This window comes from Sminthopsis crassicaudata, chromosome 1, assembly GCF_048593235.1.
Source record: "Sminthopsis crassicaudata isolate SCR6 chromosome 1, ASM4859323v1, whole genome shotgun sequence".
In the NCBI taxonomy this organism is placed as follows: Eukaryota; Metazoa; Chordata; class Mammalia; order Dasyuromorphia; family Dasyuridae; genus Sminthopsis; species Sminthopsis crassicaudata.
In genome coordinates, this window is record NC_133617.1 from 436,433,286 (window position 1) to 436,458,472 (window position 25,187).

The 25,187-nt window shown below is 35.4% G+C and overlaps 1 protein-coding gene and 1 long non-coding RNA gene across 5 annotated transcripts in view; one reads left to right on the forward strand and one right to left on the reverse strand.

Moving 5' to 3' along the window:
* LOC141550208 (uncharacterized) overlaps positions 1 to 1,027 on the reverse strand; it is a 42,548-nt gene extending 41,521 nt beyond the window's left edge. Inside the window, exon 1 of the long non-coding RNA XR_012484543.1 lies at positions 733 to 1,027. This is a non-coding gene — a long non-coding RNA (uncharacterized LOC141550208). The remainder of the gene's footprint in view (positions 1 to 732) is intronic.
* LOC141550207 (ribosomal L1 domain-containing protein 1-like) lies at positions 331 to 25,106 on the forward strand. Of its 4 annotated transcripts, none has more exons than XM_074280599.1 (9): positions 331 to 497; positions 4,141 to 4,280; positions 8,773 to 8,911; positions 10,805 to 10,953; positions 11,042 to 11,143; positions 15,604 to 15,697; positions 15,785 to 15,892; positions 16,645 to 16,830; positions 18,761 to 19,958. In XM_074280599.1, the coding sequence occupies exons 1-9, from the start codon at positions 450 to 452 to the stop codon at positions 18,953 to 18,955; spliced, it is 1,161 nt and encodes a 386-aa protein (XP_074136700.1). In that variant the 5' UTR covers positions 331 to 449; the 3' UTR covers positions 18,956 to 19,958. The 4 variants fall into 4 exon arrangements, with proteins under 4 accessions (XP_074136700.1, XP_074136701.1, XP_074136699.1 ...); XM_074280600.1 differs by lacking the exons at positions 331 to 497; positions 18,761 to 19,958 and adding exons at positions 722 to 877; positions 23,406 to 25,106; XM_074280598.1 differs by lacking the exon at positions 331 to 497 and adding an exon at positions 729 to 877.
* Positions 25,107 to 25,187: the final 81 nt, after the last annotated feature.

Consider the following 25,187-nt stretch of genomic DNA (forward strand, 5'->3'; position numbering starts at 1 on the left):
AGGTTCCACAGATACTGAGTGAAAAAATGTGAGACAGGAACACAAGTCCTCTTACTCCAAGTCCACTTCTACTGCCCCAGTTAGGGAAGTATAATGTAATGGATAGAACCTACGACTTGGAATCAGGTAGGGATAAATTCGAACCCTTTATCTTATGATGTGAATCCAAGTGAGCCATTTAACTTCTCTGGGCCATATTCTTCATCTGCAAAATGAAGAGAGGCTGGACTCACGACCTAAAAATGGGCAGCTCTAAATCTCTGATCCTGGTCACAGTTACCATTTTTTTCCTAATAGTCCCAAGAAGCAGGAAGAGCCTGGAGACTCTGAGCCGCCTTCCCCCAGTTACTGATGAGATACCCCCATAACTGATGAGATGACCGGAAGGCAACTCCAGGAATACATCTGGTGACAGGCTCAGATCACCATGGCCCCTCTCCGCCCTCGGGATGAGTCTTCAGAACTTCTCTTGGGCAAAAGAGACGGATAAACGCTGCGTAAGCAAAGTTCAACACTTAAAAGGCTTTTAAAAATCTACGAGCCATTCCCGAGGTTTGCGGGGTGGGACGATTACACAATTTAGGAAAACAGTTATTCGTCTGCTTCCACAGCCTTAGCATTCCTAACCTTAAGATAACTAAGTAAACAAACACAGGCGCAAACGCAGACGACGCGAAGCAACTTCCGGCCTCAAACTCCCTCTAGAAAGAAGCCGGGCGCGGTAATTTGTACCTTATTTCCGGCGTCCTTCTTCGGGAAACCGGAAATCAGGAATCCCGCCCCCGCCCCTTTCCTTTGGACCGTCCGAGGCTCTTAGGGGAAGATGAGTGCTCAATTTCTTGAGAAGACGGGACTTCTGATAGTGTCGCACGAGGAGGTAGAACTGGTCGGGGACGCAGGGTACACGTGCTTCTGGGGCCGGGATTGGGTGACCGAAATGGGGCCGGGATAGACCGCAGTCGCCGGGTTAAGGGTGAAACTGAAGGGGCGAAGCCCAGGCCCGATGTCCGGGAGCCAGGGAACCCCTGGCGCTGCTCTAAAGGCTCCCCGGGCTAAGACGCTCGTTTCCTAGATACGCAACACGCCCGTTTCCTTGTTGGCGTGCGTGACGAAGAGAAGGGGACCCGAATCCGGGGCGGGCGAGCTCGCTCTGAGGCTCCCGACTTTGTTGTTGCTCTTCCTCACGATCTTCGCTGCCGCAGCCTCAAATCCCCAGAGACTGCGGCTGTGACTTGTCTCTCCACGGAAGAGACCAGTGTTGTTCGTGGCCTGAATAAAGGATTAGGGTAGAGGTTGGGTCCAACGGTTGATGGGACACCGGACCAACCACCTCCTGGAAGTGTCTCACCTCCATTCCGCTTCCTTGACTTGGGCTGTCTTCTATTGTAACTCTTTTTTCAGGTCCATTCCTTCCTTCCTCCTCTTTGCCTCCTCTCCATTAAATTACCATCTGAGGAGACAGCTAGGTGGATTCCCAAAAATCTGAGTTTAAATCCGGCTCCAGACACTTAATGACTGTGTTATCCTGAGCAAGTCACTTAACCCTCTTTAACTTGGTTTCCTCATTTGTAAAAAGAACTGCAGAAGAAAAGGGTTTGAGTGTCTTTTGGGGATCGTAAAAAATTGATACTACAAAACAGTGACAGTGTGGTTGATATCCCAAATGTTTCTATAGCTAGTCTAAGTCTCTCTTCCTCTGACTTCATTCTTGATCTGCTAGCTAACTGATAGACATTTCTCACTAGATATTGATCAAGCCTTTCAAACTTTACTTTTTCCTATAGTTCTGCATTGGCAAAAATCCTTCCCCAAAACCTGAATATATTCCTCCTTCAATTCTGCCATTGTGTTTGTTACTATCAACTAAGGACCTCTTCTTCCTTAAATACTACTCATGTAATATTGTATCTAGGTTATATTGTAACACATGTAAAATGTATGGGATTACCTGCCATGGGGGGGGGGGAGGGAGTGGAGGGAGGGAGGGGATAATTTGGAAAAATGAATTAAAAAAAAAAAAAAAGGTCAGAGTATCTGGTAGAAATCTGAGTTCAAATTTTGCCTCTATTTATGATTTGCATGACCTTAGATAACATAATAAGTTAAAATTATTTAAAATTTCCTCATTGGTAAAATGTAGGTATTGAAAAAGATGATATTTTTTTAGGAAGGATTATCATTTTTATTATATTAGCCCAACCTAGCCATGAACAGATGATATTTTCCCAGTAGTTTAGATCTTAGTTTTATTTCTGTGAGAACAGCTTTATAATTGTGTTCATATAGTTCTTGAGTTTATCTTGGCAGGTAGACCCCCAAGTATTTTATTTTGTCTATAGTAATTTAAATGGAATTTCTCTTTCTATCTTTGTTGATGGGCTTTGTCGGTGGTGTATGGAAATGCTGATGATTTTTATCCTGCAACTTTGCTAGGGCTGTGAATTGTTTCTAATGGGTTTTTCTATGATTTTCCAGTATTCTCTAAATATATCATTATATAATCTGCAAAAAAAAAAAAAAAATACTACACATGTATTCTTTACACCTGAGATCTTTTAGTTTTTTGGTTGCTTTTTTCAAATTCTACTTCATAGTTACTTTTTTTGTATGCATGTGAGTAGTTTGTAGTTTTTCATCTTTGTACTTTTGTGCCTAGTATAAAACTTCTTTACCTTTTCTATTTAGTTACTCCTGTGGGGTATATGGGCTTTTCCCGGTAGACAAGCACTTTTGGTGGGAGGTCTTGCCGAGCCCTTTCCAAGACTGCTTATCCCACTACCTTTAGTAGTGGTGGTAGTATCTTTACCTTTCATCCAATTCTCATCTGTAATTCCAAGAAACTGTAGCATAGGTAGCAACCACATCTTGGTAAAACAGTTTTGGGCAGATGGGCTAAACTAGTTTGAGAGTAACATAAAGGGCTCAATCCTGTGGATGAGTTAAGAGGCATGTCTATGCCAATTATGTGAAGATTTGCTCTGATAGAATTTGGTTGAGAACAATTTGTTCTAACTGCTAGGAAGGGGAGTGAATTCGTCGGGATCCATGGCTTCAGGGAACTTAAAAATTGGTCTGACAGTTGAAGAAGCCAAGGTCATCCTTTGTAGCTGTAGCTCTGGTCATTACCAGTCATTTTGATTTTAGTTGATTGGAAGGAAGATTGAAGTTAAAACTTTGCCTCACTTAAATCACATTCACTTAGGAGTCAAGACATCAATCATCCTGTGTTGAAGAACAATATTACTACTCCTGTTTCTGGTGGGAAGGGACAGTATTATCTTTGTGAGCTATTTTTAAAGGTTTTCTAAGTATGCCAAGTTTTACTCAACAGACATTTAGCAGGCAATTTCTTTTGTATAGAGTTTGCCAGGTCTTTTTTTGGGAGGATAACAAGAGGTTGCTGAGGCAATTGGTGTTAAGTGACTTGCCCAGGCTTATATAGCTCGGAAGTATTAAGTGTCTGAGGCTAGATTTGAACTCTGGTCCTCCTGACTTCAGGGCCGGCACTTTATCCACTTTGTTATCTAGCTGCCCTGTTTGCTAGGTCTTTATGAAAACATGTAGCCTTGTAGTTTTGCCTTCTGTACAAGAACTATGAAAAGACATGGACAAAAATTGTTCAGGAGGAGGGAGCATGGATGAATTGTTTTGTTGTTAAGATATTTTTCAATTGTATCTGATTCTCCCTAACCCTATTAGAAGTTTTCTAAATAATGGAGTGATTTTCCATTTTTCTTCTTCAGCTCATTTTATAGATGATAAACAGAGGCTAGCAGGGTTAAGTGCTTTGCCCAGGATCATACAGTTAATAAGTGCCTGAGACCAGATTTAAACTCATGAATATGAGTCTTCCTGACTTCAAATCTCATGCTTCATCTTCTCTACCACAAATAAATTGTGTTCTTTGATAATTAAAGAATACTCTACCAATTGATAAACTCTTGGGTGTTTTGGGGATACATAATATTTATTGTTAGTTGAACTGAATTGTCTTTTAAAGTTTTTGTCAATTTTGAGATATGACAAATGTTAAAATGCAGGACATGCCCCACAGAAAAGCATATATTGGAAGAAAAAATGAAACTGAGATTGATATGAACTAGATTTAAGCTCTTTTTTTTTTTTTTCCCATCTTTGCAGATTAAAAAGGCAACAGAAGATTTGTTAAGATATAGAAGGAACAAGCAAATTGCTAATACATCAGTTGTGGATGAGAATGAGAATATGTTTTTGTTGGTGACATTATGGAAAATTCCCCCAAATGGAAAAGAAATCAGAATGTGAGTTCATTTAAAGATTTGTCATTCATTTTCAATACTTTGTTTCTTTGTTCCTTGAGCAGATACTTTTTATTCTGTGCTATTATCTGAGTTCTTTAATAATTAATAATGTTATATATGCTGCTTTATAATTAGCAGAGGGCTATATTTACATTATCTCACTTGTTCCTCACATCCTATCTAGATGAGGAGACTTCAAGACAAAGTTTAGGGACTGACTTAAGTTTACTCTTCTTTTACTTGGCAGAACCAGAATTTCATATCCCAGTTAGCTTTATTTTAAACATTGAGTCTACTCTGCAGTGAATTTTATTAGCAGCCTTATCCCACTTCTATTTAAAATTCAAGATTTTATTTGTATTTGAGAGATAGGAGTGGAAAATGTTAGAGGAAGTGCCCTCATTTCTCTTTTTTCTGTCACATTTGGTAAACTTATCTATTCTCCTGAATTCGGGTATCCTCTTTAAATACATGATCCTCAGATATAGTCTTCTAAATTCGAGTTCTGTGTTCTCAACTCCTTTTTAATTGTCTGAATTGTCTTATAGGCATTTCAGAATTAACATGTTTAAAACAGAATTGTCTATCTCTTCTTTAAGCTACCTGTTTTGAGCTTCCAAAATTCTACTATATTGCTTGTTTTGAAACACGAATTTGTTCCAATAAGATTGATATATTAAGGAACCAAGTTGAACATAATTCAGATTTTGTTTTGTTTTGTTTTGTTTATATTCAATTTCATCTGGGAGCAACAATGAGAAAACATAAACTGGTATTTCACAATAACTCACAAGCTGGAACCCATCTGGTAATGCTCTGGCCCACCCCACCATTTACATCCTGGAGTTTTTTATTCCTGGGTAAGGATACTCTTTTACCAGTAGTTGTTAACTTAGCCAGGACAACTCTATGAGAAATGGGATACAAGATACAGGCTGAGCAGCAGTCTGAGTTGGGTACCATCTGTATTTATTGTAGAATTTCTGTATTTCTTAATCATTTAATATGTATAAAACTGTTCTACCACTTCATTAGGTTCCTATCCTTTTTTTTTTTTTTTTCCAATTAAGATTTTGAGTATTGTGTATCTAATTCCATTTGCCTATAAATACCATTGTTTTTATTGTGTAATAACATTTAGGAACACATGTGACATCATAGAACTAACTTTACTGTCAAGGGCACCATCATTCTCGAGTTATACAGGTTTGAAACCAAACTTGTTGTCTCTTAGTTGCTTATATACACCTGACAGATTTTGTTTCCATTTCCACAGATCTTCCCTTTTTCTCTACTTGTTTAGCCACTATTCTATCCTATTAAAGACCTTCATCACTAGCTTCTGTTTTCTCAGATTAATCCATCTTCCATTTTGCTACCCAGTGTACCCCTTTGTACCTATTTGGACCCCTACTCTATTCCAGTTATTATTAATTAATTTGATAGAACCATATCAAAGTTCTATAGAGCTGTCCCAGAGTTGTGTTTACTTGCTTAACCTATAGGAAGTTAACTAAAGGCTTTTTCAAGGTGACCAAACCTAGCATGGCAGAGATCACAAATATGTAAAAAGTCTCCCAAAATATTTTTGTATCTCCAGACCAATCCCTTGTCCAGTAGGAGCAGATGACCATCTTATGACTATTTAGGTCACTGACTGTAATAGCTTGTACCATTTCCTTCTGCCCAGCCAAAGGAGAAGCCTGTCCACTTTGCGTGGAAATGTTCCTTACTTCACCCTTTTTGATAATCTGAATTGTCTTTTAGGCATTTCAGATCCGGCTGACTGATGATCCGCTAACATTTTAGCTTCTGTGTCTCATCGATTAATGGAATTACTCTGTATTTGGAATGGTTGGACATCTAGTCTTTTAAAAGTAGGGTCCTGGAAGGAGAGGGCATCTCAGATCATGAGAAAAATCTGAGGTTCACCTCATTAGACGGAACCATGGACCTTTTAATAAAATGCCATTGGCTCAAAACTCTTCTTTAGTCCCTTTTATTGTAAATGGGATAATTTATTCCCTCATACAAGGTAATTTTCCTAAATCATAAGACTGATTCTATAATCACTAGATTAAAAGAACTTTATTCTATAAATTCATAGGTCTTCACAACTTGGCCCATCCCTGCCCTTCTAGTTTTCTGATGCATTGTTCCCTTTCACAAACTATAGTCTGGCTATACTGGCCCTCTGCCTATATCCCCTCTACCTCAGCTTTTTGTTTTTCTTCTCCATGCCTTTCCCAGACTAGCTAATTACCTTGTAATCTTAAATACTTTGAGTCCCTATTTTCTTCAAGATTCAGCACAGATTGCACCTCTTGCTGAAGGCCTTTCCTATTCTCCCCGGGACCTTCCCTTTTAATGTTGCCCTTCTTCTACTCTGTATTTTGCAGTCTCTATTTTTCCATTTTGTCTGCATCATTAGCATGTAAGCCTGAGGATAGGGATTGTTTTTGCTTAACTGCTTCATTCCAGTGCTGAACACAATGCTTCTTACATTCATAGTATGTACTAAGTAAATACAGTTTAACAGTTTAATCTCAGTAAATGAGTCATATGTAAATGAGTGGTTTGGACTAAGTAACTTCTGAGATCCCATCTTGCTATGTAGCCTGACTCTACAATTTTTGATTATTCTTGCTTTAATCTTCTACCAAGACAATTACTTATTGCTTCCTAAAAAAAATCATTGCAATTTTATTTGCTCCTGCATGTACTATTTTTCTAATAAGAAATATCTTCTTCATTTGTTTCCCACTCTGCTCCTATCCTTCCTTCACAGCTAGTTTTTCTCACCTATTTGGTACAAGAGACCTTTCCTTGATGGCCCCATTGTTTGTTTACACATTTAAATTTTCCTGAATACTTATTGTCCTTAACACTCATTTGGCATTTAACACAAGCTACTTTGTATTATAGATATTCTGGAAGAAAGTATTATGTTTTTAAATGCTGAGTAGTAAGTACACTCTATGTCTTCAATAAGAGAATGAGATAGTTTGTAAATTAATCTCAACTTTAAATGAACAGTTTTTTCCTAATCTTAAAAAATCAGCATATGCATCTGTATTGCACACTACATTTTTTCTAAGGCTGTAGATTTTTCTAAGCAGAGATCCAAATCATTAAATTTTTTTTTTTTTTAATATTTTAAGAAAAATACTATATCTGGTTACTGGAATTCTCAATCTGCATTCTGTGAAGTTATTTTTATTTTATTTTATTTTTAAATAGTGTTTTACTTTTTTTCCAATTACATGTAAATATAGTTTTCAATAATTACTTTTATAAGATTTTCATTTTCAATTTTTTCTCCTTCTCTTCTTCTTCACTCCCCTCTCCCAAAAAGGCAAGCAATTTTTTGTAGGTTATACATGTGCAGGCATGTTAAATATACTTCTGCATTAATGTCAAAGAAGCACAGCAAAAGAAAAAAAAAATCTTTGTGTCAATTTTTAAAAGAATGTTTTATTTTATCTCAATTACATGTAAAAAACAATTTTACCTTATTTTTTATAATTGTTGCTTTCCAAATTGTCTCCTTTCTCTTCCCTTCTCCCTCCTTGAGAAGGCAAGCTCTTTGATGTAAATTATATTTGTGCAGTCATGCAAAATATATTTTCACATTAGCCATTTTTCAAAAGAGAAGACAGAGCAAAAAGCAAGAAAGATAAAGGGGAAAAGTATGCTTCAATCTGCATTCATCTTTCATCCATTCTTTGTCTTGAGGCATTTAGCATTTTTTATAACTCCTTTGGATTTCTCTTTTATCAATGTATTTCTGAGAATAGCTATGTCACGTAGAATTGATTATCTTAGAATATTGGTCTTACCTTTTTCCAATGATCTCCTGGCTTTGTTCACTTCACATCTATCTTCTCAGATTTTTTAAAAACCATCTTTCTGCTATAAATATTTGTATACATATGGGATCTTTCCCTTTTTCTCTGTTTCTTTTGGGTTACAGATCTCATAGAGGTATTTTCTGTGTCAAAGATGATGCTGATTTTTTTATAGCATTTTGGGCATAGTTCCAAATTCCTCTCCAGAATGATTAGATCAGTTCGTAGTCCCATTAAGAGTATATTAATGTCCCAATTTTTGTTAACTTATTTTAATATTTTGATAAATACCCCTTGACCAAAAAAAAAAAAATTTAAGAAGTCCTACTTTAAGCCAAATGTTATAATTACATGAATTTTAAACATGTTTGGTTGTAAGCTTTGTTTATTTACCCCACACATTTTTTGGTAACTCTTTGTGATGGTTTTCTTGAATTTTATTGTCCTATATCAGTAAGAAATGTAATTTTTTAAGCAATGAGTTATCAGTATCTTAGTGAAATATTTTACAAATGAAAATCTTTCTTGAATAAAAAGTAACCATCAAATTCATTTTGCATTCTTTCAGACACAGAGGTTTATTACCTGGTCTACTTATTGTCTAGCTGCTGAGACTTTTCACCAGGGCCCTTTTATTTTTACAGACCTTTGCCACATGGTATTAGACCTGATACAAAAGGAGTTTGTTTATTTACCAAGGATGAATCCAATTTAACTTCAGAACAGACAGAAAATTTTTATAAGCAGCTTTTGAAAAATAAGGGGATTACAAGCATTACTGAGGTAAGGGATAAAATTAATGCTTCCTAAGGGCTTTTGAAATGGTATTTTTTGTGTGGGGGTGGGAGTGAAGAAAAGCCTGTTGAAAAGTTTCTAATGTAGGGGCAACTAGATGGTGTAATGGATAGAGTGCTGACCCTGAACCGGCCTCAGACACTTAATACTTCCTACCTGTGTGACCCTTGACAAGTCACTTAACACCAATTGCCTCAGCAAAAAAAAATTTCTAATGTAATTGAAGTGATGATATTTCTTGATTCCTTTTCTAGAAGCATTCTGTTGTACTAAAGATAAACTATAGATGGGATATTTCTACTTTCGTAAATATGGAGAATAAACCTTGGAGAAATTCACAAATTTGAAAAATTATTGTGTTATAAAATTTATGTTTATTCTTTTCATTATTTCAGGTGCTGCTTTTCTTATTTTTATTTTGGTTTCTTGGTTTCCTTTAACTGTAAAGTTTAACAGAATTACTTAAGTAGCTTTGCTTTTTTTAGAATACTTAATATTTTCTTCAGTTACCTGTAAAAACAATTTTTTATATTCTTTTTCAAATTTTGAATTCCAAATTCTTTCATTTGTTGACAAAACAAAATTCCATAGAACTCACATGATGAAAACACAGACCAAGAAATTCCAAGAAAAATGAAGTTTTTAAAAAGTGTGCTTTGATCTGTATTCAGACTTCATCCCTTCTTTCTCTTGAGTATTTTCCATAAAAAGTCCTGCAGAATTATCTTGGATCATTGTGTTACTGAGAATAGTTAAATCATTCACAGTTGATCATTGTCCAATATTATTTTTCATGCAAGTCCAGATTTTCTGAAACCTTCCTCTGTTGAAAGTTTAGAATGCAGTAGTATTCCATCAGTCCTATGTTGTAACTTTTTCAGGCATTTCTAATTGATGGGCATCCCCTTAGTTTCTAATTCTTTGCCATTACAAAAAGAGCTGTTATAAATATTTTTGTACATTTAGGTCCTTTTCCTTTTTCCCTTTTAATTTCTTCAAAATACTACTCAGTAGTATTACTGGATCAAAGGTCATATATGTGGTTTTTTTAGCCCTTTGGTTTTATTTAATTGATGCAAGATAGACTGAAAGTTTTGGTCTCATTTTTCTTGTACATGACAAATGTGGAAATATAGTCCACCATATGTCCACCAAATGAGACAGAAAAAAGAAGAGGGCACTTCCTCTAACACTGTCTATAATATTCCCCACTCCTCACACTCAGATACAAATAATCCTGACTGAATTTTAAATAGAAGTTTGATGAAGTTGCTAATAACATTTCCCTGCAAGGTTAGCATTCAAATTGATTGAATCAGTTTTACTACTTTTACCAACAGTTTTAGTGTGTCTCAATTTTTTTCCATATGCTCTTTTGGCATTTTGTCATTTTTCTTTTCTGTCATATTAGTCGATTTGATAGGTGTGAGGTACATCTTAGAATTTTTTAAATTTGTATTTCTGTAATCAATAGAGGCAGTGCGATTTCATCTTGTAGCCAGTGCCAGCCATGGTTCCCCTTTAGTTTCTTTTTGACCATTGATCAGATCCCCTTACAGTTTGGGCTGAGACCTCAGCTTTCCTGAGACTTGCTGGCTTTTGCAACACACTTTGGACATGTCTCTACTCTCATTTTAATGAAGTAGATCTTTACTGCTGACTTTCACAGTTGACTTAGAGTAGGAAAATTATTTCACTGTGTTCTTTTGTTGGCTGTGCTAACAAAAATTTGTTCTGAGGCATTATTTTAAAGTTCTTTGGAAGGGAATTTGTGAGAGCTCAGGTTAATCACTGCCTTTATTCTGCCATCTTGGCAGAGAATTTAGACTTCCTCTAAATCTGCAAGAATATCTGATTTCCCCCCCCCCCCCTACTTTCTAGGTCATGCCTTACACAAGATTAAAACGTCAATATAAAACATATAAAACCATGCGGCGCCTTGTGAGTGCTTTTGATCTTTTCCTTGCTGATGAAAGGATTACACGAATTTTGCTTACACACTTAGGAAAGCTTTTCTGTAGAAGAAAGAAGTAAGTTACTTTTGTTTTGTGAACTGTTGAATCATGCTAGTCTTCATGCAAATGAAATAATGGTGGTTTTATTTTATTTTGTTTATAGAGTGCCTATACCAGTAGACCTCACAACCCAGGATTTGTCAGAACACATCAATAGAATTGTCCAAGGAACTACATTAACTGTTAATAATCATGGTAGTCTCAAGTAAGTAATACTGTTTTCATCCATTTTAGCCTAAATTTTTTTTAGTCTATTTTGTAGATTAAACTATTTCTTTACATTGACAGAATCCACTCCTTACACATGTTATCCCACTTTAATTGCACCTATAGTTCATAGAAGTCTTAGATGAAGAGTAGGAAAGGATCTTACATCATCTATTTCAACCCCCTCATTTTATAGATGAGGAAATTGAAGTGCAAAAAGTATTTACACTCTCATAATTGGTAAGTTGAAGAATAGCTATTTAAATTTGAGTCTCCTGCTTTTAAATTTATGCCTCTTCCCACTGCATCATTCTGCCCTTTTTTCATGGTTAGAGTTTTTGCTTATTGTAACTTGTGTTCATTGAAAATATTAATTTGTGTCAGCAAGTTTGAAAAGAACACCTTAATATTTCTATGATTTTAATCTTTCCTTTAAAAAAGAAAATTCATAAATGTAATCATTTCTCAGTTGTCCAGCTTTCTATCTTATCCAAGGAAAATCTTATCAGTTCTGTTGACATTGTCACCTATTATGGCTTGAAATTCATTTCAGTAAGCAACTAGCAAGTGACTGTGATATGCCTGGGGATACAAAAACTAAAAAGGTTATTTCCTTTTCCAAATGAGGGGGAAGAAGGCAGCAAAGAAATGAAATGTGTAGAAAAATAACTTTTTAAAAAAATTTAAAACCCTCTCTCTCCCTCTCTCTCCCCCTCTCTCTCTCCCCCCCCCTCTCTCTCTCTCCCTCCCTCTCTCTCTCTCTCCCTCCCTCTATCTCTCTCTCTCTCCCTCTCTCTCTCTCTCTCTCCCTCCCTCTCCCTCTCTCTCTCCCTCTCTCTCTCCCTCTCTCTCCCTCTCTCCCCCTCTCTCTTTTTTTTTTTTTTTTTTGAGGCTGGGATTAAGTGCCTTGCTCAGGGTCACACAGCTAGGAAGTGTCTGAGACTAGATTTGAACTCAGGTCCTCCTGAATTCAAGGCTGGTGCTCTATCCACTGCGCCACCTAGCTGCCCCCAACGTTCTCTTTTTTCAAAACATGCATGCACAATTCTTTAACAGTAGCCCATGCAAAATCCTATGTTCCAAAAAATAACTATCTTTTTAAAAATGTTTTGGTGATTTTTTTCTTCTTTCTTTGACCCTTTTTAAGTCAAAGAAGTCATTTTCTGCCTAGTGCAGATCAAAACAAGATCCAAGTGATAAGTTTCAGCAGAAAGAGTAGGTCCTGACATGCTTTTTAATGCTGCCATTAAAGTGAGAAATCAAAAAATTTCCAAGTCATGTTTTCATGATATGGTTTTGTTGATTCTTTTTATATTCATGATATAGTAGAAAGGGTATTATCCTTGGAGTGAAGACCTTCCTTTGCTTCTTAGTGCCTGAAAGATCTCAATCAGAATTTTAATTGTTCTGCTCATGAATCTCTTTCTCTGTAAAAGGAGAACATTGAATTAGATAATCCCTGAAGTTTCTTCTAGTTGTAAATTGATGATCCTCTAGGAGCCTAAGAATGTGCTGTTATGGAGATAGATAAAATTGATTTAGATTCATTATGTAGCAAGGTTTTCATCTATTAGTGTAGCTGATGAGGCTTTTAATGTTCTTTGGATGATTGAATGATTTGCTTAAGTGCCACAGGCTGGGCTACAATAGAATGAGAATTACATTAGAGCAAAATTAAATTCATTGGTTTATATGTTAAAATTTACTACTTTTTACTTCTTAAAATGTTTTACCTGTAGTGTTTGCTTTTATTAGTCTCTTTATAAGGAAATTTATAATGTTTATAATGTTCTTTATAATGTTTTATGGGTTCCTAAGATTTTGTCATATATTTACAATTTTTTCAGTATAAACTTATACTTATCACATTTTATGTTCAATATAACTTTTTTTCCAAGTCTCCTTTTGATTATAACCCACAAGTTTACTTCTCCCTTATATTTTTGAGGGAGGGAGTGGAGATAGTTACAAACATTTATAAACAATCAAAACACATTTTTACATTATTTATGTCTAAAAGAAATGTATATATTTATGTCTCATTCTATAACACCTCTATTACCAAGGCAGGTAGCATTAATCTTCTTGAATTATGGTGGGTTTAGATGTCCTAAGTCTTTTAAAAGATAGTATTTCTCTACAATATTGTCACTACACAAATTCTTCTCCTGGTTATTTACTTCATTCTGTGTCAGTTGAGACAGAGTTTCTGAAGATTTTCTCTGAAATTGTCTCCTTCAGCATTTCCTACCACAAAACAGCACCCCATCAGGTCCATATATTACATCCCATTTTGCCTGTCCCCAGTTTATGGGCATCCTTTAGATTCCACTTATTTTTGCTGCAGAATAAGGTTATAAATATTTTTAGCATCTTTTAAAAAATTTTGTTTGTTTTGCTCAATACTGTTCCCTTCTTCAAAGTGCCTTTCCTTCACTTTGACTTTTTTCTTTGTCTCCTTTTTCTTCTATTCTCTATTGAGTGAAATTTATCTCTCTGTGTTAGTTCTTCTGGCTTTTAACTAAGTAAGGTTCAAATATCAGATACTCCCCTTCCTCCTTCCTCCTTGTATGTATAGACTTCTACTTTCTCATTCCAGTTAGTAAAGATAATTTTCTTCAACTTTCCTTTCCCTTTCCCTTCTGCATTTCAGTGTATTTCTCTTCTTCTTTCTTTCCATTCTTCCTTCATATTATTAACATTAATATGTTAATTATCCTTTTTTTTTTTTCTTCCTGAGGCTGGGGTTAAGTGACTTGCCCAGGGTAACACAGCTAGGAAGTATTAAGTATCTGAGACCAGATTTGAACTCGGGTCCTCCTGAATTCAAGGCTGGTGCTCTATCCACTGCGCCACCTAGCTTCCCTGTTAATTATCCTTTATAGAATAATTGTATTCTATCCTATCTAATTATATTCTATGACTCCTGATGGTGGTGAGGTTCAGAGGGGAAACAAATTATTTTACCATATTAGAACATAAGTAATTTATATTATATATAAGAACATAAGTAATTTATCCTTGTTCATTTATGTTTCTCTTTTTTCCTGTGTTTGAGCTTTAAAGTTTATGCATCTTTTAGTCTTTTCATCAGGGATGCTTGGAAAGCCTCTTGTTTCATTAAAGGTCTGTCTTGTTGAGTAAGTTCTTGTCCGTTAGCTTATATTCTTTGCCTTCTGCAACACAGTATTCCAAGTTCTCAACTCCTTTATAATGGTGGTTGTTTAAACTATATGATCTTGTCAGTATCTAATTCTTTCTGGTTATTTGCAGTATTTTTTTTTCCTCACACTTGGAGTCTCTGGATTTTGGCTACAACATTGCTGTTACTTTTCATTTTAAGATTTCTTTCAGAAGATAACCAATGGGTTTCTACTTTACCCTCTGATTTATAAGAGTTCTGGGAACTTTTCTTTTTTAGGTTTCTTGAAATAGAATTTTGAGGTTCTTTTTTTGGTGTAGTTTTCAGGAAAGGCAATGATTCTGATACATTTTTCTTCACTATTTTTCAGCTGTTTTGAGGTGAGCTATTTTGTATTTTCTTCTATTTCTTTTCCAGTTTTTTAACTTTATTAATAGAGGCAACTACATGGAACAATGGATAGGAATTTGGAGCTGAAGTAAAGGAAGAACTGAATTCAGGATTTCAGATTCTTATTAGCTATTTGATCCTGATAAGTCATTTAGCCATCATTTTTCAGCTCAGTACCTGGCACATAGTAAGCACTATATACATGCTAATTATTTTTTAGTTATTAACTTTTCATTGGCATCTGTTTGGTTTCAGGGAGTTTATTGTTTGGGCAGGATATTACTTCTTGTGCCAGCAAGTTGTTAATTCCCTTTCCATTTCTTTCTTTCATAGTTCTCATTTTGTTTCCATTTTTTCCTTTAGTGATCTTATTTTCTTTATAAAAACATCCTTGAAATACATATAATTTTTTTAAACTCTTGCTTAATCTTTTCCATAAAGTGTGCCCACATTGTGTTAGATTTTCCTTTGAGCTATTTCCTGCAGATGTTTTGGAGTCATTCTTTTCCTCTGCATTTATTTCTTGACTATCCCTATCACTATGATAGCTTTTTATGGTAGGTTGTTTTTTTTTTTTTTTTTTAGTAAATAAATAAGTCTTCCAGAACAAGTAAATATGTGCTGTGCAAAAGTTTAGGATACAATTGATAAATAGCAAACAGTGTAGAAACCAGCTAAATATGGTTTTAGCTGATTAGGATGTAAGACATTATAAGTTAGCCTAATATTGGTGGAAGTACACATGATTGAGTATTATTTCATCAAATGAAATTACAATAAAATTGACCTGTCCCAAATAATCCATACACACCATTATATTTAGTTCATCTCTTTAGCATGAGTTAGCTTCCTTTTTTCAAATGGTTTCTTGAAATGGGAAAAATCACTTTTATTTTTATGTATAATTAATATTTCTTTAATTTCAGTACAGCACGTGTGGGTCACACAGGAATGTCTGTAGATCATCTAGTGGAAAATATTTTTGCTGCTGTAGTTGTGCTTTCAGAAAAGTTGCCAGAGGTACTGTGCTTTGCTTGTGCCAATTCTTATGTGTTAAGAGGATATTCTTTGGATGGCATATTATTTTGTATTTTTCTTTATGTACAGAAGTGGGAGAGTGTAAAATATCTACACCTGAAAACAGAAAAATCTCTTTCCCTTCCAGTCTTTTCTTCATGTGTCTCCTTTTTGGGTTCTCCTCCTCAGAAAAGCAAGGTAAACAAAATAGTAGAGAGTAAGTCTTAGATATAAATGATATAAAACTATTAAATGTTGAATTCCTTTTAATTGTAGTATAGCGACAACTAATACATTTCTGTTATTGTAGTTAAAAGTTTTCATTCAAGGTTTTGGCATGGTTCTAAATTATTTTTGTATCCATGCTATCTGCATGAATCTGTGTGTATGTGTGTGTGTGTGTGTGTGTGTGTGTGTGTGTGTGTGTGTGTGTGTGTGTCAATTAGGGTTAAGTGACTTGACCAGGGTCACACAGCTAGGAAGTTTTAAGTATCTGAATCCAAATTTGAACTCAGGTCCTCCTGACTTTAGGGCTGGTGTTCTATCCATTGCTCTACCTAGCTGCCTCGTAGTATTTGTTTTCTTACCAGGATCAATTGAGTTTGGAAATTGATAGCTACGTAAAGACCACATTAGACTGGGAATGTTGAGGAAGTGATACCTTTCCATTTTGTGGCTTGTCAGAACTCCTTAATCTTTTTTTTATTTTTAATCCCATGTTCAGGCACCCTGGGGTGAACATCTGTCCTGGTATCACAAGAAACCTTACTGAGTTTAAACTCTGATGCTCACTGGGCATGTGAAAATTAAGACTCACCTATAGATATTGTTACATGAAGTACCTAAAAAACTTTATATTAAGGATTTCTAGAGTCATACTTTAGAATAAGATGAATTTTTAAATGGAAATGCTAAAAATTTAAGATTTTGCTTTTTTTTTTTGTTATTAGGAGGAAAATCAAGGGAACAAAATAGCCACCAATTCTCTCCAGGTTTCATTGAGGCCAGAAAGGGAATGTGCTCTGGGTGGTCATGAACTAGAGGCAGAAAAGGAGAGCATAGCAGAGCCTGACAATGAGGATAAGATTCCACAGCTAGTTCCAGTTCAAGCAGCATTTTCTCAAAAGTATCCAGAGGTAATTTTGTTACTTTTTTAAAAATTAGCATGTATATTTATTTAAAAGAAACCTTTTTATGCAAAATTTTATTTTATTCGTTTTAAATAAAAAGTTTTGGTATTTTATTTTGTTAAGCTTTTTATTTTTTTCTGAATACATTCAAAGATAGTTTTCAGCATTCACCTTTGCAAAACCTTGTATTCCAAATTTTATTCTTTCCTTCTCCCCATCCCTTCACATAGATATCAAGCAATCCAATATAGATTAAACAACTGCAGTTATTCTAAACACATTTCCGTATTTGTCATGTAGCACAAGAAAAATCAGATGAAAAGGTAAAAGAAAAAGAGGAAAAAAAGGGCAAACAACAAAAAAAATGAAAATAGTATTCTTTGATCCATATTCAGTCTCCATACTCTTTGTATGTAGATGGCTCTTTCTATCAAGTCTATTGAAATTGCTTTGAATCACTTCACTGTTGAAAAGAGAGCCAAGTTCATCACATAATCTTATTGTTACTGAATATAGTGTTCTTTCTTCTATTCATTTTTACTAAGCTTCAGTTCGTATAAGTTTTCCAGGTATTCCTGAAATGAGCCTGCTCATTTCTTTTAGAACAATAATATTCCATTGCATTTACATATCATAACTTTTTCAGACGTTCTCCAACTCATCCGCTCAGTTTCCATTTTCTTGCCACTATAAAAAAGGGCTGTTAGAACAGACATTTTTGCATATGTAGACGGGTCCTTTCCCCTTTTTTTTGATATTTTTGAGATACAGATCCAATAGAGATACTGGTGGTTCAAGGGGATTCACAGTTTAATAGTCCTTTGGGCATTGTTCCCAATTGCTCTCTAGAATGATTGGCTCAATTTCACAACACACCAATAATATTAGTGTCCCAGTTTCCCTACATCTCCTCCAACATTTATCATATATCTTTTCCTGTCCTTTTAGTCAGTCTGAGAGGTGTGAAGTGGTACTTCAAAGAGTTATCTTAATTTGTGCAAAATTTTTAAAGTAAAAAGGAATATTGCTTTATTTTGTTTTAGGTTTTGATACCAATGGCTTCATGAAATACATATCTGGGAAAATGTTCTATTCTTTTTTTCTTTAATATGATGAAGAATGTCCAGTAGAAAAATATTTCCGTGGCCAATGAGTTATTTATTATATTATAATTCTTTGAATCACCAACCATAGTTAGAAGCCTTGGTTGTTAGCAAGGAAATCATGAGAATTTGAAATCGTTTTCAAAAATGATTGGTTTCTCTCCTTAAACATATGCTATCTTCAAGCACTTCTGAAGCCATAGAATGTAAGCTGCCTAGTGATTCCCAGATTATAGGTCAAATGATGCTATAAAATACAGGTTCTGTAGCCTCTTTTGATAAAGCTCTATGTTCTACATTATATATAATTGTCTTTCCTTTTTCCTTGTAGAAACAGCACTTTAAATGGTTTCTGTCATAGTCTAACAGCTAAGGTTTCATATGGGCTGATCGAAAAAAAGAAACTAAAAACCTTGTTCTTCAGTATGAATTGGCTCTTTATTCAAAAGGCCTTTTGGTACCTATAATTTTAATTCCTTTTTATATATATGTAACATTCACTGGTGTGTAGAAAAATACATTGTTAAGGATGAGGAAAGTAAGTTCCAAGTTGCTACTCTAGTACTGAATCTGAATTTTCTGTCTAAATGTCCTGACTTGCACTTGTCCAGAGCAATCATTTCTCTGTCTCCTGTGGTAAATGAAAGGGCAATCCATATTTGGAAAGGTATCTTTTGTGACTTACTCATGCAAACATGTGAGAAAAGACTAGAGGATTAATCTGAGTTTCATGTGTTAAGTGTACTAGAAATCATAACATCTTACTCTCATTGAGGAATGTCAACTACTTATTTATTGTATAGGCTTAATTAGGTGGTCTTTCTTTTTATCAGCTTCATAAAGCAGCCCTAATAAAGGACTCTACAGAAGAGAGCATCAATGCTGAACCATCACAAGCTAAAACTCCTGATGAAAAGAGAAAGGCCTCCATGGCTTTGGGGGCAACAGAAGAGATTAACAAAATGTGCACGGAGCTGAATAAGACTCCAGACTCTGGCAAACATAAGAAGCTAAGGATTGATTCCTAAAAAGGCAGAGAAAAAAAGTAAATGCTTCCTAAAGGTCAAAGCCCTGGAAAGCTAAGACCGAAATCATTTACTACTTATAAAGTAGGAATAATTATGAAATCTAAAAAAGGTCACCAAACTCCCAAACAGGAGCAGAAAAACAGCACATGACATCCCTAAGTCAATCTAAATATCCTTTGAATGATTTTTAAAATAAAATCTATTTTTATTTGCCTGTTTATTTTACAAAATGGAAAAAAAAAATTTGTGTTATGTCTGTTTCATTTCCCTTAATATGCTGTAGTATTTTGTTACCCAGCCAGTCTTCCTCATGTGTTTATTTAAAATATACCTGCTTTTAGGTTTTCATTAACTTAAGCCTCATGGTTTAAGTGTTTCTTGTCAGATTTATTGTATGATTACTGTTCTAATAACTTAAAATAGTCTAGGTATTCATCAAGGCAAGTTGTGAATTGATAAAAAGTTTATGAAGGCAAGAAAATGCTATTTGTTTTTCTAAGAGTTTTCCTTTTACTCCTTCCTTACCGCCAAATAAGTCCCAAATTCATAAGTAGCTTATTTATAAAATTAAAATATTCAGAGTAGACCAGGTCTAATAGCTGAAAATTCTGCTTTATTTTGTTTTTAACATAGTAAAAATTCATTGTGTTTACATTCTTGGAACATTTACTGTTTTTCACTGAAACCGAAGAGAGGAAAAAAAAATTTGTATTCATTCATTTCTATCCTCTATCTTTTATTTTGGTTTGACAATCCCAAATACTAATAGGTCATTTTAGAGTTTTCACACAAGAACACTTTCTCAATTAGACATAGATAAAATAAAAAAAATATTCAAAATAGTGAAATAATCTTATAAAGTTTAGACACTTGCTACAATCTCTTTGGACCACCAGAAGACTGGTGGATATGGCAATATTTATTTCCTGTTAATATAACATGCTTCTATTTTGCTTGTCTTAAATTTTCATACTTCTAAATAAACACAATTGAAAAACTTTGAGATTTGGATATTGTTTCCTGCTAGAGTTTTAGCAATAATAGGGTTTTTAATCATATTTAAAATTATAGAATGGATTTACTCTATTCTTTTGCTATGGAAGTGTCATATCAGGTATTCTACCCAGTCTGGGGTACCTACCCTTAAAAGTCTCCTTTTGTGACTAATTTTTAGTGGCTTATTTTGTTTGCTAGCACAATTGTTATATTTTTCTTATTTATTATTCTCTTTTTAAAGCACATTCTTAATTTTGTGACAACTTTTAATGCATCCCTAATAACTTTAAAAGACTGTTGATGAAACATTCCTCTCAATTCTTGAGAAAGAAGATGAAAAAGAGATGCACAAGGACATAGCCCTTCTTAGATATGGCCAGTGTACTGACTTGTTACACATATTTGTGATAAGAAAGGGATTCTATTGAAGAGACACACAAAACAACAAAAACGTTTTTAAATGCATGGAAGAAAAACTGCAGAAGGGTGTAGCGAGCTGTTGTCTCCAGAAGCTGCCGGATCACTCTCTGAGAAGAGATCTGCTATGTCTTCTACTCAAATCTCTCCGACAGATTCTTCTTCCTGTAACGAACCGTTGTCTCCAGGCAGTTGCTGTTAACTTTTGTCCAGAGAAGTGACTTCCCTTCCTGCAGAGAGCCCCATCAAGCCTGATGCAATGCAGAGTCTTCTTCTATCTCTGGGAGTCCTCTCTTTTATTCTCCCAGAGAATGGGCGTGGGATAATGCAAGGGCTTCTGGGAAGAACCACCTCAGCCAATGAGCCTGCTCCTTCCATCAAGTCAACCTGAGTTCTCACCTTGTAATTGTCCAACCTGAATTCTCACCTTGTCACTATCCAGACAACCTGAGTTTTCACTTAGTAATCCTAACATCTCCCCCTTTCTTTTGATTTAGAACATAGGACAGTCATGACCTTGAAACATAAATCCATCAATATGGGAAGTATTACAGATAATTACATAAATGACCTTGAAACATAAATCTATCAATATGGGAAGTATTACAGATAATTACATAAATTACATAAGCACATAGTAACATAGTAACATAACACATGCTAGAAGTATATAACATAATCATAATCAAATAATCATAAATTGAAAATTTATAAATGTCCATAAGTCCATTGTCCATTAGTCTCATCTTGTGTGAGGAAGTCCAATGATTCCTGCTGGTTTTTAAAGTTCTTTAACAGTCTTCTTATTATCCATGCTCTTTCAGTGTCAGATGTTTCTTAGATCTTCTCCTTTATTTTGAGGTCTTTCTCTTTTTCTGTCTCTCTCTGATGGACAAGGCGAATATGACTCGTTGGCACCCATCTGATTCCTTTTCCTGCTGAAGAAATACAAGCAAAACCTCTCCCCCAAGCAGTTAACCTATCTGGTCCCTTCCATTCACCACTTTCTGGATCTCTCCACATCACCTGGAGATTATCTAAGGACAGTGGAGATGCTCGCACTGGACACTGCCCTTCTGGTGGGTTATAAAACTTGTCTGCCGGAGCCAGTGCATCTTTGTCAAAAATTAGAAAATTAATGGTATAGAGAACTAAATTTAGAAGTTCCCTAGGGCTACCTGTGGCTCCCCCTTTCTTTTGTTTTTGGAGGAGTGTCTTAATATCTCTGTTTCTTCTCTCTACTATTGCCTGCCCTTGAGGATTAAAGGGTATGCCCGTGGTATGTAAAATCTTATACTGTGCACAAAAGTGTGTAAAATGTTTGGACGTATATGCAGGTCCATTGTCTGTTTTTATTGCTTGTGGCACACCCATAATTGCAAAAGCTTGTATAAGGAATTCAGTGACCACTCAGGCTGTCTCTTTTGCTGCTGGCATTGCAAATGTGAATCCTGAAAAGGTGTCTACCACGACATGAATAAAAGATAGACGACCAAAAGATTTATAATGGGTCACATCCATTTGCCAGATTTCATTGGGTCTCAAACCACGAGGATTCTTCCCTGGAGGGAGTGTAGGAGCATGGAAAGGAAGACAAGCTGTACAGCTTTTTACTATGCTCCTAGCTTCCTCTCTTGTGATTCCAAATTGTAAATGTAAAGCTCGAGCAGCCTGATGATATTTAGAATGAGATTCTTGTGCTTCCTGAAATAAAGGACTACTGGCTAACATGGTTAGAAGGCTATCTGCCTTTGAATTTCCATCAAAAATGGGACCTGGAAGTCCACTATGTGAGTGGACATGCAAGATATAAATCTTGCCTGGATGTTTTCTCACTTGCTCTTGAAGTTCCTTAAAGAGCTGATAAATATTGGAGGCTACAAATTTTATTTGGGCTGTGGCAATTCTTTGTACTACACCTACTGAATAGGCTGAATCAGTAATTATATTTACGTCTCCTGGGTAATAAGTAAGAGCTAGCATGATAGCAAATAATTCATTCTGTTGAGTGGATTGAAAAGGAGTCCTGATTACTCTCTTTATGGTTAAATCATGAGAGTATATGGCACAAATATTTTCTTTGGAGGCATCTGTAAAGATTGTTGGTCCTTTAAGAGGAACCTTAGAAACCTTTTCTTCAAAAATCCATCGCCAATTATGTAGTAGCCGGGTAATCTTTAATGGAGATCCATGTGCAAAATTTGGAGCGGTGGCCAATAAAATTTGCCATTCTGGGATGGTCTCACAGCATACATTAATCTGTGCGTTAGTATAGAATGTGTATATTTTTTCAGGACTTATTCCAGATAATTGTGTTACTCTCTTAATAGCCTTTAATAAAATCCTAGCCACAAGCACTGGGTAAGGTGTAAGGCTTTGGTTAATCCTAACAGAAGGGGATACAAATAGTGTGTCATTTGTTAAAGTTATATATTTTCTCAGTATATGTGGATACACATATGTGTGTGTCTATATGTATATGTGCTCACATATATACAAATAGCCTACTCACATGGATCTGTGATTTCCTCAGTTTGGGAGCTCTTTCCAACAATGAAAGCTGCAGCGCCCATGTCTGTTCATCCTGTGCAACTCATGTCTTTCACTAGGTTCCCTAATGTGCAGGAGTCTTTCCTCTCCTTTGCCTGACACTGCAAAGGTATCAATGCAACACTTTCCTCATTTATATGACCAACTTATCTACTCTTTCTATCCAATTCCTTAATTATATCTTTTACTCCAGTTCTTTAGAGTTCTTCATTGCTTACATATTATATCTTGCTCACACCTGCTTTGATCCTCTCCAATTCTGTAGTTGTATTACCCATCTTCAGTTTTTCAAAGGCAGTTATATTTGATGTCTTGCTACCATATAGTTAGAGCCTCTGAGATGAAAGGACAAGTACCCCCAAATAATCAGGGTATGAGTGAGAACAAGATGAGCAAAAAATGCTAAAAATTTGAAGGAGGAGGGATATTGGTTATTTTATATATTAATAGGAATGGTAATACTTTTAAACTTTTATTCCTTCTTCAGTCAGGTGGAGATTCCATTTCTTCATGGTGGCAAAATCTGAGTTGGGCCTTCCCTAAGTGGGACAAAAAAGTATATTTCATGCATAAGGAAAAGCACAAGCAAAGGCATAAAGATCTTAATAGGACAGGAATTGAGAATGAGTAGTCCAATTTGACTTAAATAAGGAACATGTGAAGGTAAGAGGAAGCCATAAACTTTTTGAAATCAGGTTTTCATTTTACTTTTGTCATTCTTTGTTCCTAGTTCAGTGCCTTCAACACAGAAGGTACTTAATAAAAGCTTGTTGGATTCAGTCAATTGAGTACAGTCTGAATTAAGGTTAGAAAAATTATAAAATTAACGAGGTTCAAGGGGGACCCCAGAAATGTTGGGGTTCCAGACTGTTGTTTCAAGGTATCTCAAAAGAATTGGCAGGTTCAGATCCATTTTCAAGTCAAGGAGCAAAGTTTATTTTAATTGTAATGCCATGGGATAAGTTCCAAAAGAAATTAGCAAAGAACCAGGTACAAGAAGATAAATGTATAGAAAAAAAAAAACCAGGTGCTTCAATATGCTAATTTTATGGCTTAGAGGAAGAATTGAGTAGTCTGGTTCTGACATTGCATACAGGCACAATACCCACAATTCTTTGGGCAGAGCTCAAGGGGACCTTCTAGAGGTGGTTTTAGGTCTGAAACAGCACTAAGTCAAGTGGTGGACATCCAGTTTTGTTCTGAGCCTACATCAATTTTAATCACTTTGTTATTGTTGCTCTCTAGTCTGAAATTCTTATCATTAATCAACAGGCTGTTATACAATAGCCAGCAATATTTGTAGCCATAACATCCTAGTCATATAGAGCAATGGGCAAGATAACGTAAGGGAAGAAATATATTATCTCCAACTACATCAATCCCAAGGCCAGATGGCTTCAGGGCCATTGCTACATCTTCCCTAAGAGCAAGCCTGAAAATCCTTAAAATGTCAGGTAGGAGTTTTCACTTGGGAGGCCATGGGGAGTCAGCTTCATGGAAACTTACCCTTGAAGAAAATCTCATGTTCAAATGCCATTTCAGACATCTGCCTATGTGGCTCTTGGCAAGTGACTAAATCTCTTTCTGCTCTAGATAACTGTCTAAGACTATAAACTGTAAAGGTACTAATCTAAATAATATAGTGATTTTTATCAAAATAATTTCTTATATTATGAAATTACAGATCCAATTTCTATTCAAGACAGAAGTGTCAAAGACACATTGAACTTCTTTTAAGAGCAGCAAAACCTATAAGGAGGCTGTATCAATGATCCAGGTGAAAAGTGTTTTGAGTTTCTGTACCTGAATCATTTCAGGGGAAGTGAAATGAATGGTACAGTTGAAAGAAATATTGCAAAAGTACAGAGAATGGTAATTGCTCAGATGTGTAGAGTGAGGGGAGCATCCTGGATGTCTCCAAGTTTAGGAGCCTGGGATTCCAGGATGATGATTATGCCATTAACAGATTATAGAAGGGGTTAGCTTTGGTCCACAGATCACAAAAAAACGCTCTTATTAAGCAGAGCTGATACTCTATTAGATTTCAAAGGAATTTAAAATCAATGTTGCCCTTAGCCAGTGTGCATCCCCATACCTTCCTGCCCCTAATTTTAGAGGAACATGCAATTACAACAGATGCACAGTTTCAACATCAATACAGGGTAGAAAGAAAAAATTAACCTTGAATCTTGTTAGCATTCCAGGGATGAAAGAGTTGTGACAAGGTCAGGGAACCGAAGACTTGAAAATAGCATACACGGAGTTGGAG